We start from the raw sequence: 18,175 nt of genomic DNA on the forward strand, positions 1-18,175 counted from the left end.
CCTTGTAAATAAATTAAATCATTGAATGGAATTGTGTGTCCTGCAAAATAAATGAGCAACAGTTTCTCTATGAGTACGTTGGTGTAGTCTACGTGATAGGCAGGTACATGCTGTACAACCACTAGAAAAGGTCCCAAATTACCGTACGACCGCTAAAAAATGCGCAAAGAAACGTATCATTGATTAAAATTAGGTTTTATGTTCTGATCTTTTTGAGAGTCAGCAAATGCTTTAATGTCGCTTCAGAAAATGTGTTTGTGTTTGCATTCGATTGCTGAAACTTTACTTTTTCATATAAGTTCATATTACTTATTTATTCTGTTTTTTTTAATTGTTTTTTTTTTTTTAACAAATTAGTCATGCGATTGCTGTTCGTCCGTTGTTCCACTACCTTGATGTCGATGCCTCGGGCCGACGAAGCGCTGTTGATGAACCTGGAGGGAACCCGGGAGGACGGGTCGGGTTCTTCTCGGCCAAATCCCAGATTCAGAAGGATCTCTTCGGGGTCCTCCTCGTACAGGTCCAGCAGTTCCGACACGCTGCGGACACACAAACGTTCAGTGAGCCGCATAGAGTCCACGAGCCAGGCCGGTCAACAGGGTCACACAGGTTAGGTGATGAGTTAGTCTGCAGGTTAGTTTAGCCAGTCTAACCGCAGGTTAAGCAGGGTGGCCTCGGGTTGATCTTCTGTCTGCCTCGACTCAACTGAAACACTATGAAGACACAGACAGCCAGTTAGTTGGTCGCACGCACGCACACACGCGCACGCTCGCTTTTTTGTAGTTAGTTATTTAGTCGCCGTGGTAGCGAATGAGGCTCGTGACTCGGCCCATCCCAAGCTCCTTGACAGCGCAACCTAGAGGAGGAAGACACCTGCAGGAAACCTGGCCGGCAGCAACACACCAGCCCCTTGAGGAAACTATTCTAGGCCACAATTACACTGTATTTTGCAGCAGCATTGGGAAAAAAAAGGAGGATTAGTTTTAATTTATAAGGCAGATTGGCCAAAAATATTCACCAATTTTTGAATTTATATGACTGAAGGTGAAAACCATTTTCACAAGTAGCTTCATGACATTCATGAGGGACGCGCAGAAAAAGAAAAAAAAAAAGGGAATTCAACGCTAGAAAAACTGCTGCAAAACCTCTGAACGCTGAACGCAGCCCAGTTTCTCACACCTTGTATCAACAACGTGGATTAGCAGTGACGCACCACACATTGCCCTTTATTAACTACCACACACACACACAAACACACACACGCAGAAACCCATTCACCTCCCCATTGCGCTACCCAAACCCAGGAACAGGCACCAGCCCCGCCCACTGCTTTAAACGGTTCACCTTCACTGGCTCACACACACACCATCACCAGCCATCAACCTCACAACAGACCAGGATCACATCAGCAGGAGCTGAAAGCTCATCGTGCATCCTGGGCATTCGGGTTCGATTAGTTTACTGGCACACCTACCGAAATGATTGAGAAAGAAACAATTCTGCCCCCCTACCTCCCTCTTTTTTTTTTTTTAAGAATAGCACAAAATAAAGCAGCGACACTGGGAGCTGTTATTATGAGCTGTTATTATCATGACCGGTCAAATGACAATTTGAACTCATTTCGCATTATTTTTAGCTGCTTTAGATACATTAGATTGTTATGAAGAAGAAAAAAATCACATGCATAAAGGTTTTATAAACTATTTAAATATATATTTTTACTATTATTATCCAGTGGCCTTAAATACTTGATAACAGTGATGTCGAGCCCTCGCTGTGTTTTTATGAGACTTTTTATTGATACTAACCGTAGCTTAACAGAGAGGTTGAGCTTCATGTGAATAAACTATAATGGCTGTTAAAATGTGTTTGATTGAAATAAATATAGAACAAAGGCGCACTTCTAAAAAAAATATATATATATATGATAATAATATCACATTTCGTCCAAGACACTGCAAAGAAGTAGGAGTCAATTTTGTTTTTTTTTAAAGTAAATTTTTGACCAAATCCACAGAAAATTTAACAAATCGAAAAGGGAAACTGAACTAATTTGTAATATCACTGTCACTGCAGCGAAAATTTGAGCCCCTTTAAAAGGAATCATTTTAAAACATGCACGGGCATCTAAAATATTTGCACAGGCACAAACAAATTGTCGGCTTTGTCACGTTACGGCTCGGAAATTCTGCCGGTCTTCTAACAGCTCTCCGTGTCGCTGCCAGCTGCGCCTCTGTCTACCTGCAAACGCCACGCCGCTAACCGCGCACCGGCAGGGTGAACTGACCTGGACACAGTGCTGCTCTTCCCTGACCCTGTGGAGTTCATACTTCTTCCTCCTTCCTTAAACCGACTCCTCTTCTGATCCGCAGCGAGACCAAAGCTACACACATACATTGACAAGCACGCAGAGAAGTTAGCGTAAGGCAAAAAAAAAGGGGAGCTGGAAGTGCACTGGAAATAGCTCCAACTATTTACAGTGGCGGTACGATGGTATGTGGTGATTTTTTTTTTTTTGTCAAAGTCTACTCACCAGGATTCAGTTTTATTGTTGGCAGACAGAAGATGGTTGGCTGAAAAAGAAAGAAAGACAGATTTTTGCATTATTTTCACTATCAAACCGACTGGAGAAATGTTTTCCAGGTCAACAGATCAAAGATTTTGCAAGCCAATGTAAGACAAAGCAGGTGAAAATTAGAGTAGTCAGTAAAAAAAAATAAAAAATACAACAAATACAACTTGTTTACCCTTGGCGTTGCCAGTGTGCCGACCAACAATGCAAAAGTGAAACTGTGAAGAATTGACTTGGAAGGGTTTTTTTCTCTGCTCCAACACGCGTGGCAATCGCTTAGCTACGTTGGAAAGAGCGGCAACCGAGCGCATCGGGAACTCAGCAAGGCGTTGTTTGGGTTTTTTTCTGAAGGGATACTGAGAACAACGCTCTCAAGATGCCAGTGAGAAAAACCGTTGACTATGTTTGTGAGGCACGAGGGTTTAATCCTTAATCTCACTGTGTCACTGTGTGTCTTTCGTAACATTAAAGAGTGAAGCAGGAACAAACATAGGAAAAAGAACAATGCGAACCAGAGCAACCAGGATTAACAGGATTACATGACAGTGCATCAGGAATCTGACACTACACTTTCATGAGCAGTGCCTTTAAATAGCAAAAAAAAAAAAAAATCTCTGTTTGCACGTGGATTCAGACACTTTGAAGTTTTCCCGCCTTGAACGTTCTGGAGGAAGCGTTCTTTCGACCGACCAGCCAATCGGGTTGACGTCACCTTCGACGGCTCCCTCGTCTCAGCAGGTAAACACCTGTGAGTGAGAGTGAATCACTTCAAACAAAAGGGAGTTTTCAGTCTAGCCACAATCATGCCCTTCCACACAAATCTGAAACTGGTTTGAAGCGATTGTCGCTGGCGGCAGGGGAAGGTGACTGTACGAGGGAAACCTGTCGGGACCTGTAGCCCCGCGACTGGCAGACCAGTCGACCGGCTTTCGCTTCTCCGCCTTCGATTCTTTCCTGAATTCCAGCGTTTCGAGGCGGGCCGACGAGAACGTGACACCAGCAACTTCCTCTGGACCGTTTCCACCGAGCTCACGTCCACCCTATTCAAGCAGAAGTCGCTCAATAAAACTAATTGACTTCCATTCAATTCACACTTCCACCCTCTAATTCCTCTGCATTGTCCTTCAAGGACATCTGGCATCGTTACTGCCCACGAGGGATCTGCTCATACATGAAACCTCGAGGGCGCCGCTCCGCCGATGTCTGACATCTGAACAAAACCGCTCTTCACATGATTAAGGCACTTACTGTCAGGCCGTAACAACACTAGCGGAGCTTTTAGCTGATGACAAGAGCTCGAGGGCTACTTAAGTGAAGGGGGCTTTTAACGTGCTAGTCCAAACAAATGAAACTTGGGAAGGCTGCAAGCCCTTAGAAGGTGCAAGAATGAGCCAAATTTAGTGGCATTCAGGATGTATAGGGACCTGAACGCAGGAAAACACAGGCGTCGGCGATGATGGTTTTCTTTTCTTTTCTGGAACCTCTTCAGAGCAACACGCGCATAAGTTTTCCATCTGTGTGCAGTTTGCCTCCGCTCCACAGAGCCTCCTGTGTGTCTTTAAACACGCTGTTTTGTGTTTGATTTTTTTTTTTTAACATGGCAGAAGAGTTCGTTTCCTCCCTCCCTTTACTCGTCTTCGGTTACCTGGAGCAGCTGTTTGGCCCCCGAAAAAGCTGTTACGAGCTCTTCCAAGCAACGTGCAAAAGCAAAGGAGCAGCAGGCGGACGCGGTCGGCAACGAGGATACAAGCGCGGCTCCAAATTCGCGAGGGGAGACGTTTAGGAGGAGGATCTGAAGAAATGCACATGTCATTTTTCTGTTAAACCAGCTTCCCTTTTCCAAACATCTGTCTCCACTAACATGAACACGGTTCCACGTTTGCTCCTCGCCGCGGCCAAATGACTAGATTACAGCAAGCCAGGAGGAGCCACACGGACCGCTCGTCACTGAGTGGATGGAGTGATGTGAGGTGTTTGAATCGGTTCTTCTTCTCAGCTGCTCGTGAATATTAGAGACGTTAAAACAAAAAGTCGGGAAAACGTGCCTGAGAAACGTTGGCAACTGTGAATCAACTTCAAAAAAAAGAAGAAAAAAACAGGAAGAGAAATAGGATGCAGTTTTTAAGGATGGGTTTTCAAGGTCCCAGATGTAAATTGGACACTCAATAAAAATAATAAAAGTATATATAAAGAATTTGTGGACTAGCCTATGCGTAAAAAAACCCCCAATGTACACTAATGTAGACATTGATGTGTCATAGCAGAAATGTATCACTTACAATTTCTCATTTCAATTAAACTTTATGATCTGAGCAGCAGACGTAAATGCAGCAGATCCATTCGACACACAACATTAATTCATTTATCCCATCGCGGAAACGAGCAAGCCGAAGCCCTCCACAGTTACTCAGCAAAAACCACAGACCGACCTCTTGTCACGGCACCGCGCACGCAGCAGTCTGGCAACGTGCGCCTTCGGCGACACACTTGTGCAGGGAACCCATTAACGCCCTGAGCATATACCATCAGTCATCAAACGCCATTTATTTGAATCAAACCCTTCTGGACACCTTGACAGGTGCAGCGTCAGCTCGTCAGCGTCCATTCACTCCCCGGCATTCCGAGATTCCCAACCCAGAGACCACACAGTGCTCGGCATTCCTGCGCGTCGCACTCGATCTCTCCGAGGTAAAAGTCATCACACCCCATTGTTCATGCTGTGAGACGCACACACGCACACACACACACACACACACACACACACACACACACACACACACACATTCTCGTCCCTGGCACTCATTAGCGACATGCTTGCAGCAGGTCAGATTAAGGGTGAAAACACACACACACACACACACACACACACACACACACACACACACACACACACACACACACACACACACACACACACACACACACACACACACACACACACACAGGGGTGAGCCAGTCATGCATGCAGCCGCCTCCACACCTCGGCCACTTTTTGTTGACTCTTTCCTCGTGTGGAAACAGGAATAGGAGGCTTGGGGGGAGAAGGGGGGGGGGGGGTGGCGGCAGCAGGCGACGCTCTGTTGATTCTGCCGACAGCGCCGTTCTGTTTGTCATCTGCCCCTCGTTTACATTTTACCACCATCAGAGCCCGCGGTACGATCTGGAGAGCGTCGGTGCGCTCGGCTGTCAAAGCGACGCCAACGAAAATGGAATTGCGCTTTACTTTACTGTTGTGTTGTTCTTATACCTTGCTTATATTGTCTTTATACGTCTTTTTTTTTTTGTGTACGTTGTGCGTCCAACACGCTGAGGAAACGAAATTTCATTGTGCAATCCATCAATCTTCAACCGCTTAATCCGGAGTCGGGTCCCGGGGGCAACAGTCTCAGCAGAGATGTCCAGACTTCCTTGGCCCCGGTCACCTCCTCCAGTCCAGCTCATCCGGCGGGACCCCAAGGCGTTCCCAGGCCAGCCGAGAGACGTAGTCCCTCCAGGGTGTCCTGGGTCTTCCTCGAGGGTCTCCTACCGGCAGGACACGCCCAGGAGGCATCCGAAAGAGATGCCCGAGCCTCCTCAACTGACTCCTCTCGATGTGGAGGAGCAGAGGCTCTACTCCAAGCTCCTCCTGGGTAACTGAGCCCCTCAGCCTGTCCCGCAGGGTGCCTTAGCCCAGCCACCCTACGGAGGAAACTCATTTCGGCCGCTCGTATCCGCGACCTTGTTCTTTCGGCCATTACCCAAAGCTCATGACCACAGCTGACGGTGGGAACGTAGATCGACCCGTAAATTGAGAGCTTCGCCTTTTGGCTTAGTTTTGGATTGAAAAAAATCCCATGGCATAGCCTAATAATGACTATACAGTCTTTCTTCATAGTCACTCAGTGTGACACCTGGGCCTGTTTAGATGCATACAAAGCTGAAATCCTGGGAGGAATTGGGGGAGGAAAACTAAACAATGGAATGCTATTTTTCTTAAGACTAATTAAATGAAATTAGATCATTTTTTTCACGGCACACGTGTCACAATCTCACGGTACACGAGTGTGCCGCCGCACGGTGGTTGGAAAAACACTGATATTTTCTATTGTGTGAACGATCTTGCACCGCACGCTACAGAGTTTCTGCTGCGTGTCTGCGAGCCCTCCGATTCATACCGATATGCTAATGGGCACCGCAGCATCTTCTATAATGAGTCGCCCCTGCCATGTGACCCAGTGACTTCGGAATCCACTACAAATATTTTCGCTGGGCCTCGAGACGCGCCTCTCAGTGTTTGTCTTTTTCAACCGCCTCTCTCATCCAATAAGGCCTCTGTTGAAAGGTGGGGATTCGCCTCAGTGGCTTCTTTTGGTACGCTGCCTCGGTCAACACGTGGCAGGTCCAACTTTCAGTTGAGGTTTTCATGTGATCCGTGTGACTCATGTCACCCCCCCCCCGCCCCCCCCTCCGCCGCCGCTGCTGCTGCTGCTACACTCCTCCACCCAACCAACCCCACCCGCAACCCCACGGAACTGGTGCCGCCAGATGATGATTCTGTTGATTGCTTTGGAAGTAAGTTAATGAGCGCTGCCGCAAGATTTGCCCAGGGAGCAGCTGGAGGAATGTGACAAAGGGCTCAAGGCTCGAGTCCCAGTTCTGACTGCCTGCTGGGCACTCACCTGTTGACCTGTTTTGCTCCGAATGTGCAAAAATCGAAACGAACAATCGCAGCTAATCGTGATTTCTAAAAAAATTTGTTTGGGCAAATGAAATAATGATAGTGAACCATCCAGGAGGAGCATCTGGCCATAGTTCAATAATAAAGTCCTGGGCAGAAGTGTCGTAAAGAGGTTGAAACTGGGCACACGCCCTCTCACAAGGTTAAAGATTTGCAGGGAAGAAAAAAAACACAAAACCTCTTCAAATATGTCGTCCGGAGCCTTTCGCAACTCCGTCCATGCAGGCAAAAAAAAGACATTCTAATGCAACCCGTGGATTTAGGGGGCGCAAACTAAAGTGTCTCTGCTAGCGGTCAAAAGCCTTTTTTTCTTGCCAACAAAAAGCTTCTTTTTTTTTGGTGCCTAATTTGAAAGTATTTATTTTACCATTGTCAAAACAAACGTTTGTATCCCACTCAGTATCTACATGCACTGAAGCGCACTGTCCAATAGAGACAAAAACCAAAGAACTGCAGCGAGAAACAGACTATTTTCCCTGTCAGAGACTGAGCAGCAAAGCACGGCCAAGTCCTTCACTTTGGCAAATGTTTCTCCACATTTTGGTCTTCACACAATGAGGCGAAGACCGATTCATATCGAGCACAGCGAGCCAGAAAAAAGAAAACAGAGAAACAAAGGTCTCAGTCCATCCGAAGTCTGCTGTGCCACATTTCTCACTGCAACGCTACGACCGGTCTGTGTGCATCTCAGTCGGACCCAAACTGTCCGCAGTGCCACGAGGGTCCTCGAGACCTGCTTGTCGTGGTCACGGACAGGGAAGTGAAACAGACACCTGAGTGATACCTCCACTGAGTACACGTTGGCTCCTCCAGCCAGGTGCTGCTCTGTTCCTGCCTCTGGGAACACCTTGTTTTTCTCTCCTTCCAAACATGTACAAGGTCCAACAAAGCATGAGGGGCGTTTGAGCTCTTAAATAACATTGTGCGATTTCACTGTAGTCCACAATGTGAAAACAATAAATGGGTGTTGAATGGGACCTTTTAAAAGGCCCTGGTCGAGCCGTAAAAGTGTTGTTTTTTCTGCTCGTATCACTTGGACCATATAATTCGCAGTCAGGAGGGGAAACTGCGAACAATTACCAGAAATTTGTAATCTCGCTGGCATTTTTTTTTATACATTTTTTTCTGCACTGACCTTCTGCTCCCAGTGAAAGGTCATCTTCAAAGCTGCAGCCGTTCCTCAGAGCTCCTGTTCTCACATAGGCACAAAGTGCACACACACACACACACACACACACACACACACACACACACACACACACACACACACACACACACACAGTGTTAAGACTACAAAGTCCCATGGTGACAGAGTCATTGCAATGAGAGTTAAATTTTGCCAAAACGCATTTATATTTGTAGAGCAAGATCAAGTATCTAGTTAATTAATAAAAGCTAAAATTTAAAAAAGGCATCGGGCTACACACAGTACACCATGAAGAAAACGCTGAATACCTCTGCTGGGAGAAGCACTTTGATCATCCAGTGAGGCTCCCAGAGGAGTCCTGGAAGAGACACAGAGAGACAGTGTGCAGTTAAACAAAATAATAAAACAGCGATCCAAATTCTGAAAAAAAAAAAAAATAATGTACTAAGCCGACTGTTCAGAAGTCAGCTTAGTTCACTGGAGAGAACACTGGACAAATGGCAGCAACTACACACTGCCTTGATGTCCAACGGCACAACAGATGCGGCGCATCCTCAGATGGGCATCTTTACTGGTAGCCGCGCCTGATAGCTTACATCAAACAATGAGAAAAGAATTACGGTGTGTTGAATCCTTAATCCTTAAAAAAAACATTTGTCCTGGCGGCAAAAGTAAGAGTTCTGTCGACGCCGAGCAAACTGAAAACAAACCGGGGAACAGAACCAGCCTAAATCCCACCGCAAGTTAAACTGTTGGATGAAATAAAACTTCTAACTGAGAGTAAAACAATCCAACACGAGGCTAACACAGCGAGCGCAAGGTCCTGGTTTCTGTGCATCACTTGCTGTAAAAAAAAAAAGGACTTGACCCGGGCCGCGTTCACTTCCAGCTGGTCCAGCTGGTCCACCCTGCAAAGCGAAAGGCTCCGGCCAACTCTCACCAACGCAGGTACGCATCCCAAAATAACTGCACGGCAAACAATGGCTAACCTTCCCCCGCCGCTAATTCACGGCTAAATTTAGGGAAGGCGAGACAAAGTGCCCGTTGACGGAGGGTCCGTCCGGGCTGCTCTGTTGCGTTTTCCCAGGTGGGGGGGGGGACAAGTGTGTGTGTGTGTGTCGTACTGACCGGTGCTGTTGTTCAGAGCTAACCAGCAGCAGCAGCAGTGAAAGCTGGCAGGTCCGCAGCCGGACACTGGAAAGACTGAGCTGTTGCACAAGCTTCAGCTCTTATCAATGGGACAAACTTCATGCCGCCATTCAATGTACACACACACACACACACACACACACTAAAGTTGTATAACAGTGTGCACCCACAGTGTTTGCTATTCCTCCCCCTGTATTTTTTTTCTTTTTAAGGAAAGTTTTTTTTTTGCACCAGCACGCCATGCCGGCCCTCTTTCCTTCTGATGTATGTTTGGCTGCGCGAGATATGTCACAAACGCTGTACAGCGAGAGTGGTGTGAGTGACGGCGGCTAACGCCAGTGGCGCGGCTGCACTGGGCAGATAAGTGTGTTGACACAGCAGCAGCAGCAGCAGCAGGGACCCCTCCTCTGTTTGCTATCCGTTCTTTTTTCCGGCCCCGATTTTCCTTCTTTTTCGCCGCGGCCCTCAGCGACTCCTGAGTGCCGTATCTGCAGGGCGTCGGCCCGCTCCCTCCGCCGCCTATGTATGTTTTACGTCTGGGCGTCAGCTATATATAGGTCCTGTGCCTGCAGCTGATAAAACTGCATTCGAGGGCATGCACACACACACGCGCACACGCGCAACGCTTCTGAGTCAGCAGAAAAAACATACAGCTGTTGATCATATATTTTATCTCCCAACCAGTCCGTCGGGATTCGGAGATGGCCAGGTGTGTTTGCTGTACTTTCCTGACAATCTTTTTTTTTTGTTTTTTTTTACTTCCTTAAATCAACCACCGCTGTTTTTCGCGCGGCTCTTCCAGGAAGTCGACTTGCTCGGTTCTTTCCAGGGTAAAAGTCTAAAACGAAGGTCTCAGGAAAGCGGGAAGTGAAAAACCTCGCGTTTGGCCTCAGCGAACGCCGCGCACGGCAGACGTGTTGCAACAAACCGGCGGTGGCTGCATACTGTACCTGCATTCAATCAGCCAGTCGGTTATCTTGTTAGGATCTTGCCCTGACAAGACAGACAGACGAGAATGTTAAAAAGTGATCACAACACTCCTGTGAAAGATACACAGCGGTGTTGGCCGTTAGTTCCTGAACACACACACACACACACACACACACACACACACACACACACACACACACACACACACACACACACACACACACACACACACACACAGGGCTGGGGGTACCATTGGCTTTTGTGACATCACAAGAGGTTGAATTTGTAAGCTTACCTTTAGCACACACCCTCTTTAAAGCACAGCAAGTAAGAGAGGTTGGAGTTTTCTTATTTATTTTCTCTTTTTTTTTTTAACAGAAGCGAGATAAATATTTCTGTACACAGGACAGTTTTACCTAATAAGGGGCCAATAACAGTAGTATCCATCACCCATCAAAGTACCAGCAGTCAAATTGAACAAATGGAAAAATAAATGGATAAATAAATGGAAGCACGCAAGTGGATACGATCACTTTGGGGTGACAGAATTCCTGCAAAAATATGCACGCAGATAAAGCTTGACTGACTGCCGCGTCAGGTTGTTCCTCCGCCAGGAGCTGTGAGCAGTTGAGAGACCGGCTAAAAACTTTTTGGATTAAAAAAGGGGGATTTGTGATTTCTACGTATAAACAACCTGTCAGAAGACGGTTCTCGCTGGCCGCTGCTTTTCTGGCCGGAGGCTTTTAAGACATGTGCCTAAATCAAACTCTTAGAACGTTTACAACAATTATCCAATATCTGTGACCCGTCCAACTGGTATCAATTAAAAACCAAACACAAAAAAACCCCTGTGACGGTGATTGGAAAACCCCCCCGTCCTGCCTTTCTTACAAAAAGCAGGTCAGTCTGATCCCCCCCCCCCCTCCGCTACCAGATCCAGGAAACAACGTGCTTCCACTCATCTCTTGCCAAAGCCAGTTGGGAGGGAAGCGAAAACACTGAAAAAAGCCCCCTCCGCTCTCCTCTGCTTCTTGTGAAGTGCAGAAATGCCATAAACGTGTGATAAACGTCTGCGGCATCCAGCGGCCGAGGTCGCTATCGCTCCCTGTGCTCCTTCATCAACTAGTTCCTGGTGATTTCTAAACAGCAGCTTGCAGCAGCTGCTCGCCGGTTCTTGCTACAAGGACGAGGGAGCCGCCTGATTTGGAAATGCTGACACTAACTGCAAAATGTCGCAGGACTGAGCTCAGTGAGACGGATGAGCGAGGGCGTGAGACTCGAAAATCTCAGCGCTCCAGCGGCCTTTAAACGTCATACAAACATCTGTCGCACCAGCCTAATTGAATTTGTCGGATTGGCGAAAATTAAACATCCCACGGCCTTTGAGAAAGTGATGGAAAATTTGTAGCATAATAAAACCTCCTGCCACAACAAGGGTGGAAAGGGGAAAAAAAGAGCGAGAGATGTTTTCATAGTACAGCAATGAACATTAATGTGGTTGGTGTTATGTAACACTTGCATTGAGTGAAAGCCGAGTAGCACAAATTATATTCAAACTGGGATTTTACTAAAATCAATATTAACATCAAGAAGTCATTTGGTTGGACATGATTGTGTAACAAATGAGACGCACTTGCTAAAAACGTGGGGAAATGTGAAAAACGTGCATGTTGAAACAAACCCAACCTAGTGTTCGCCCAGTCTAACCTGCTTCTGCTGAGGGCCTCGGCTTCCCTGCCTCCATCTGGTCCGCTTGGGCGCCCTGGGGACGGTGGCCCTCTTCCGATTCTTGCCAAATGGAGTCTTTGCTGTGGGCCCAGGCCCGGCGTCGCAGGGAGGCCAAGTTGCGGTCTGAGCGAACTCTGGGATCTGAGGGGGGGGGGGGTTCAGACGGGACGACAGTCATCCGTCGGGTTTGACGGGTATTCGAACCGACACGCGGAAACTGCGAGCGATTGTATGGATGTAAACACAGCAGGAAAGTTCAGCTTCAGAGTCACCACAAACACACAAACACACACACACACACACACACACACATAACATCATATCATATTAGGACATCATATCACATTAGGGATGCAAATGATCGATTAATTCATTATAATCGTTAGTTAATTGACCTTTATCGATCGATTGACGATTAATTGATTCCAGAGAACCTTAATTTCACAATGAAAAATGTGCGAGGAACACATTATCTAATCCTTAAATAATGTTGAGGGTCCGGAGTGACAGGTGAATTGGTCTTCACTGCCGCTACAATGTTATAATGACATTTACTACCCGTGTAAAAAATGTTCAATTAATTGCGACTAATTTAATTTAATCGATTAAATTCTTAATCGACGATTAATCGATGATCGATTAACTGTTAACATCCCTATATCATATGGTTTTGGTCAACAACTGCTCGTGCAAACTTCTTTTTTTTTTTTCCTTGTCCACCGTCATTTCCAGCTATTTCAGATATTACGAGCGCTAAACCAAATATTTGAGCAGTCTAAGCATATACTGCTCACCTGGAGCAACGCTCACATCCATCCCCAGAGGTTTACTCTCCACGTCAGACTGCATGTCCGCTGCGTGTCAGTCCGTCAGAGAAGACCGACAGTCTCTACAGCGGCATCAGCAACAGGTAGACCACCTGCAGACAGAGAGAGGAAGGGAGACACACATCAAAAGTTACATCCCAAGAGTTGCACTGTCAATGCCGCCGCCGCCTCGCAAGCTGGAGAAGTCGGGCGAACGCGCGCAGGCCGAATCCAAATGAGAACGTGTGAAACAGGATACAAGTGTTTAGAATGAATAACAGAACAACTTCCTGTCCGGGAGAGGGACAGAGATATGGCGGGGGGGGGTTGGCGGTGTTTATTTTTAGATCTCGGTCTAAAATGCAAAACAAGCTGGACCGCCGGAGAACAACAGCGCACACACTCCCACCCGTCCCCCCGTGCGCCCTACCGAATGGGACTCGACAGCCGCCGGGACTTTAAAGGAGTTTCACCTTCCGCGACGGCCCTCTGAGGGCAACACAAACTACTTTCCCTTTCTAGGCTTTCAGTAAACAAACACACAGCAGATGTCCGTCCTCCCTACAGGCAAAAAAATGTGGCTGCGCTTTGTTTGGACGACTTCTAAAAATAAGAATCAGCTTCTTTTTTTTTGCGGTGGATTCAAGAGTCTAACAGAAGAAAAAAAAATGATTTGTGCAATGACCTACACGATTCTTAGCTTAGTTTACTCAAAATGAAAGAAAATTAAATTATAATTCCTGGCAACATATAACGTAAATAGCAATATACATCACACACTGTAGAATATAACACCTTGGGAAGTCGAGCTCAATGTTCTTGTCTTTTCCGTTTAACATTTACTCTGTCCTGTCTTGTTTTGTTCTTTAGCTTTCGATTTTTTTTTAATCAAGTTTCAAAGGTGTGAAAAGTGTAGGCACAATGAGCCTGACCGAGCAAGCTGACCAAATGAATGTAGAGTACTATGAGGGGAGCTGTTGTACCAACCAAAATAAACTAACTAATACCACTATTTTGTAGTTGGAACCTTCAAAACCTCCAATGAGTTTGAAGAAAATTTGCACAACGTTACATTATTAGAGCGGCCTGCAATGCACAGCACCGCAGTGATTACCACTGTATCATCATTACACAGACCGCAGTATTACCACTGTGCTACCTGACCACAGATACTGCGCTAGCCGCTGCACTGGAAAGTTCCCGGGCAGCATCAAAACCAGGCAGGGTTCCGCGGTGGGGGTAGTCCCACGTAATTAGCATAACAGGACACTCCGTGCACCGCTGGGTCTTGTTTGCTACATTGACTTTGTTTGCGTTGGAGTCGGATCGGCAAGGGACAGCGCCGCGAGCAAAAAAATAAAAGAAAGAAAGAAGAAAATTCGGCCTCGGCGAGCTGACTTCACTGTGGCGAATTTTGGACACCGGCTGCAGCGAAAACAACTACGGCAGGAACTCTGCGGTCAGAAAAGGCACACGCGACAGTTTCTTCTTTGATGGTCGTTACTCATTCATGCCTGCCCGCTTCTCTTTTTCGGCGCCATGCCGGCTCAATTTCATTGCAGCCGCTCCCTGTAAACGTTGCGGATTTAAATCTGAATCGGTATTAAAAAATATTCGGGAAGTAGGATAATAAGGATAATAACACACGAGTGTAAGAAGACATTAGGTGAGATTTTGAAAATTAAATTGAACAAAATTACAGAAATCACCGGGATTAAAAAATACAGTTCTATCATGTGATTTCAAAGCTCTTTGGGATCTAAATTGGGCCACTAGGTTTGTTTTCCCACCTCCTTGAATGTAAAACCGCGAGCATCCGCAGCGACTGTCATTCAGCAGTTACGCAACGTTATCATAAAGTTATAAAAGTGTGTTGAGGATTTCTGCTGTTTAACATCCTGGATGTATTTTCGAGAGGATGACCCACTGACTGGATGTCTGACTGAATACACAGCCTGTCCTGGGGACAACCGGTCGCCCCTGACAGAAAGCAGAGCCCGAGAGGTCACGGCTGCGTGGACCAGGCAGCCTCTCTTTCAAACTTGCAAACTGAACGCGGCAAAGGCATCTTTTGCACGAGCACTGGAGTGCAAACAGAGCGTGCCGAGCTGTACTCGCGTCATCCTTACGGCATACGGCTGCCGATAAAATGGAAGAACAAACAGATGGGACAAAAGCCAGCATAAATTGGGAGCACTTGCACTGTGTGCTTAAGCAAATCCATCGGATGCGATTGTGTACGTCCACTTTCTTGCGTTACCAGTGCGATGAGAGAACCAGAAAGTAGGCGCCGACTTACTTCCAAATGTGCTCCAACTGTTTCAAGCCAAAATTCAAAGGGTGGAAAAAAAGACTCTTAGCTGCACAAACTGAAAACCATAGATTTTCATGTGTCAGCCAGATGAATACCACCTGTCTGCAAGCCACTGAACAGCCATATAAGGCTGCCTGGCCAGGTCCAGTTCAATCGTACGCTGTCAAAGAGTGGCACTGGAAGAATTTCCAGTGCCACTCAAGTGTTCACTGTGCAGCGAAAAAACAACAGTTTCAAATCTGTAAACAAAACAGCCACATTTTGATCAGCAGTTGACGGTTGAAATCCCAATTTGATTCCGGCATGCCAGACACCCTGTTCCCAACTCCATTAAAGGTCAGACTTTGTATGTTTATAAGACAGTAAACAGAATATATATTGGGTTTACTTGAGGTGTCAGCGCGGACTTCAGGAAACGATGGTTAGCATTTTTAGCATTGCGCTGCTTTGGCGACAAAATAGAAATGATCCAAAGACCCACATTTTCAATGTTATTAGTCATTTCCAGCACAGCGCATCTTGGAATTGGAAAAAGGGGCAGCATGCAGCATGTCGATGACATGGTTCTGAGTGGTGAAAGTTAAGTTAGTTTTTGGTAGTTTCTTTTTGTGAAAACAGTATGTTGAATATTGAAATTGAATATGAACAGAGTGGAAAAAAGGCAAGTGCGGTTTCCAATGTTTCACTAGCGTAATGAGTAAGCTTAAACAAATGCTCTGTATTTATTTGAAGACAAGTTTTTTTTTCTAAAATTAGATTTAAGGATTTTATTTTTTTATTTTTTTTATTTTTTTTCCCCCAGAAACACGCAACACAATCTTGTCCAACGCAATGCAAAATGTGGAACTCAGACCCTCCCTGTAACTAATATTCCTCTGTTTGGACAGACACAGTACACAGTTCAGTAAGGAGTAAAAGTAAGTAGGACCCCTTAACTTGGAAATACTTTCAATCATTCGTCCACAATCTTGCTCGTCAACATGCCTCAGCAGAAATAATGCACGCGCGCGCAAACACACACACACACACACACACACACACACACACACACACACACACACACACACACACTACAGACAGATGCTGGCCCGAACCTGTCACTTCTTTAAACTTCTGCTGCGCGAACATCATTCAGAATTGCGTCCAAGTCACCAGTGAACACCCGTAACGCCACCGTTTTCAATAAATAATTGTTCCGAACAAATAATTCACCCTTTTAAAGGTAACCTTGCGAGTTATTTCCCTTTAGTTTCTGCTCAGTTTGACACCGCGGACTGGACTTCAGAAGAAGCAGCCGCGGGAACTGAAAACAATCACGAATGCGAGCAAAGGACGAGTGAGCAACGTTACGGGGAGAGACACGCAGCGTCGTCCTCGGCACCGGGAGCATTTCGGTAACTCACCGTCATGTTTCTCCACTGTTTGTCTCCCTGCTGTCAAAGTTGTCAAACTTTTCTGAAAACACACCAGCATTCCCGCTTCCGCTTCCTGAAACCAGCAGCGTGGAGGAGGCACAACCGAGGGAGAGGTGGAGGGCGGAGGCGTGTCCTCGCAAGGCCGCTTGGAGAAACAGCGACCCCAAGCGGCGTGAGTCAGTACGTGTAGCCTGTTTCGAGCGTTTAGAAAAAAATAAAAAAATAAAAAATGGAATGCCTTCGTTAATGGTTTGCATTTCTGAAAATGGACAAACAAGGATGGATTGCGCGCATGTTTATAGATACTTGGCTGTTGGCCTCATGTGTCATTTTAGAGTGCTTGTACTTCGCGCATTGTAACGCAATGTGTGTGGTTGTTTTGTTTTGTTTTGTTTTTTACCTTAAAATGCATCAAAAACATTTTTCTACATTAATATTTGTGCTGCTACTAATTCATTTATATGCAAAAGGGGTGACATGTGGTGTCAACATGCAAACGAAACACAAATATCTGGCTTCCAAAAACAAACCTCCAACCTTTTTGCTGTAAAGTGTTAACCATTGCATTACCATGTAAAACATGTTTTACTTGTTTATGTATGTCAATAAAAGACTGTAATGGGGAAATGACTATTATCAGCCCAAGTGACAGCACTCGGTCCACCAAGACTAAGCTTTGTGTCGGAAAGCCTTGCATATTATTGAGGGGTGAGCTGCATTACCATATATGACCTTCTTGGTCTTTTCCTGTGGGATGTTCCCTTCAAGGGGTGGCTGCAGTGAAAATCATCTGAGTCCATCTAACCCTGTGCTCCACATCCTCTTAGCTCACACCAACTGACTTCATGTGCTTTTTCCACTAGATCCATAAATCTCTCCTCTGCCTAGGTCCTTTTCAGCTTGGCCTCTCCGGCTTTATCTCCAAAACATCTACCAGACGCTGTCCCTCTGATGTGCTCAAAGAGAAGCTGAACATTTCAGTCTCTGTTACCGTCAGCTCAGCCTCCTGTCCTCTCCTCAATGCCACTGTTTCTAAATCATAAGGCATTGCTGCTCTCACCTTTCTAATCATTCTTCATATCACTCGTCCCACCTGATACTGTCCTCCGCCCGTTCCATCCTATTTGCACACATTTCTGCTTTTACACACTCTCCATTGATGCTAATCACACTTTTTACCTGCCCAGCAACTCAGACATACAGTAATCGGCCTAGATCAGGGGTCACCAACATGGTGCCCGTGGGCACCAGGTAGCCCCCCAAGGACCCCATGAGTCGCCCACAGGCCCATTCTAAAAATAGCACAACTTGGTGAGCTGCATCTAAAGTTTCATTTTTGTCTGTTGTTTTTCTTTTGTAATCACACTTGCATTTATATAGATTAGAAAATAACAATA

General features: G+C 46.1%; 1 protein-coding gene and 1 long non-coding RNA gene across 4 annotated transcripts in view; one reads left to right on the forward strand and one right to left on the reverse strand.

The window, feature by feature from the left end:
* itprid2 (ITPR interacting domain containing 2) overlaps positions 1–16,896 on the reverse strand; it is a 30,410-nt gene extending 13,514 nt beyond the window's left edge. For 2 of the 3 annotated variants that reach the window (XM_076031049.1, XM_076031047.1), the window contains exons 1-9: positions 16,767–16,896; positions 13,038–13,162; positions 12,223–12,384; positions 10,536–10,578; positions 8,745–8,794; positions 8,425–8,478; positions 2,534–2,573; positions 2,288–2,383; positions 392–539 (exon numbers count right to left, since the gene is read on the reverse strand). In XM_076031049.1, the coding sequence (XP_075887164.1) occupies positions 392–539; positions 2,288–2,383; positions 2,534–2,573; positions 8,425–8,478; positions 8,745–8,794; positions 10,536–10,578; positions 12,223–12,384; positions 13,038–13,092 (648 nt within the window). In that variant the 5' untranslated portion in view covers positions 13,093–13,162; positions 16,767–16,896. The remainder of the gene's footprint in view (positions 1–391; positions 540–2,287; positions 2,384–2,533; positions 2,574–8,424; positions 8,479–8,744; positions 8,795–10,535; positions 10,579–12,222; positions 12,385–13,037; positions 13,163–16,766) is intronic. The other variant, XM_076031050.1, reaches the window with a different exon arrangement.
* On the forward strand, positions 14,346–16,790 carry LOC142891483 (uncharacterized). Its single transcript, XR_012927279.1, has 3 exons — positions 14,346–14,508; positions 16,166–16,280; positions 16,613–16,790. It is a non-coding gene; the product is annotated as an uncharacterized LOC142891483 (long non-coding RNA).
* Positions 16,897–18,175: the final 1,279 nt, after the last annotated feature.

The sequence above is a fragment of the Nelusetta ayraudi genome, unplaced genomic scaffold (assembly GCF_046127955.1).
Source record: "Nelusetta ayraudi isolate G7.1 ecotype Tasmania unplaced genomic scaffold, CSIRO-AGI_Nayr_v1 ptg000031l, whole genome shotgun sequence".
Classification (NCBI taxonomy): Eukaryota; Metazoa; Chordata; class Actinopteri; order Tetraodontiformes; family Monacanthidae; genus Nelusetta; species Nelusetta ayraudi.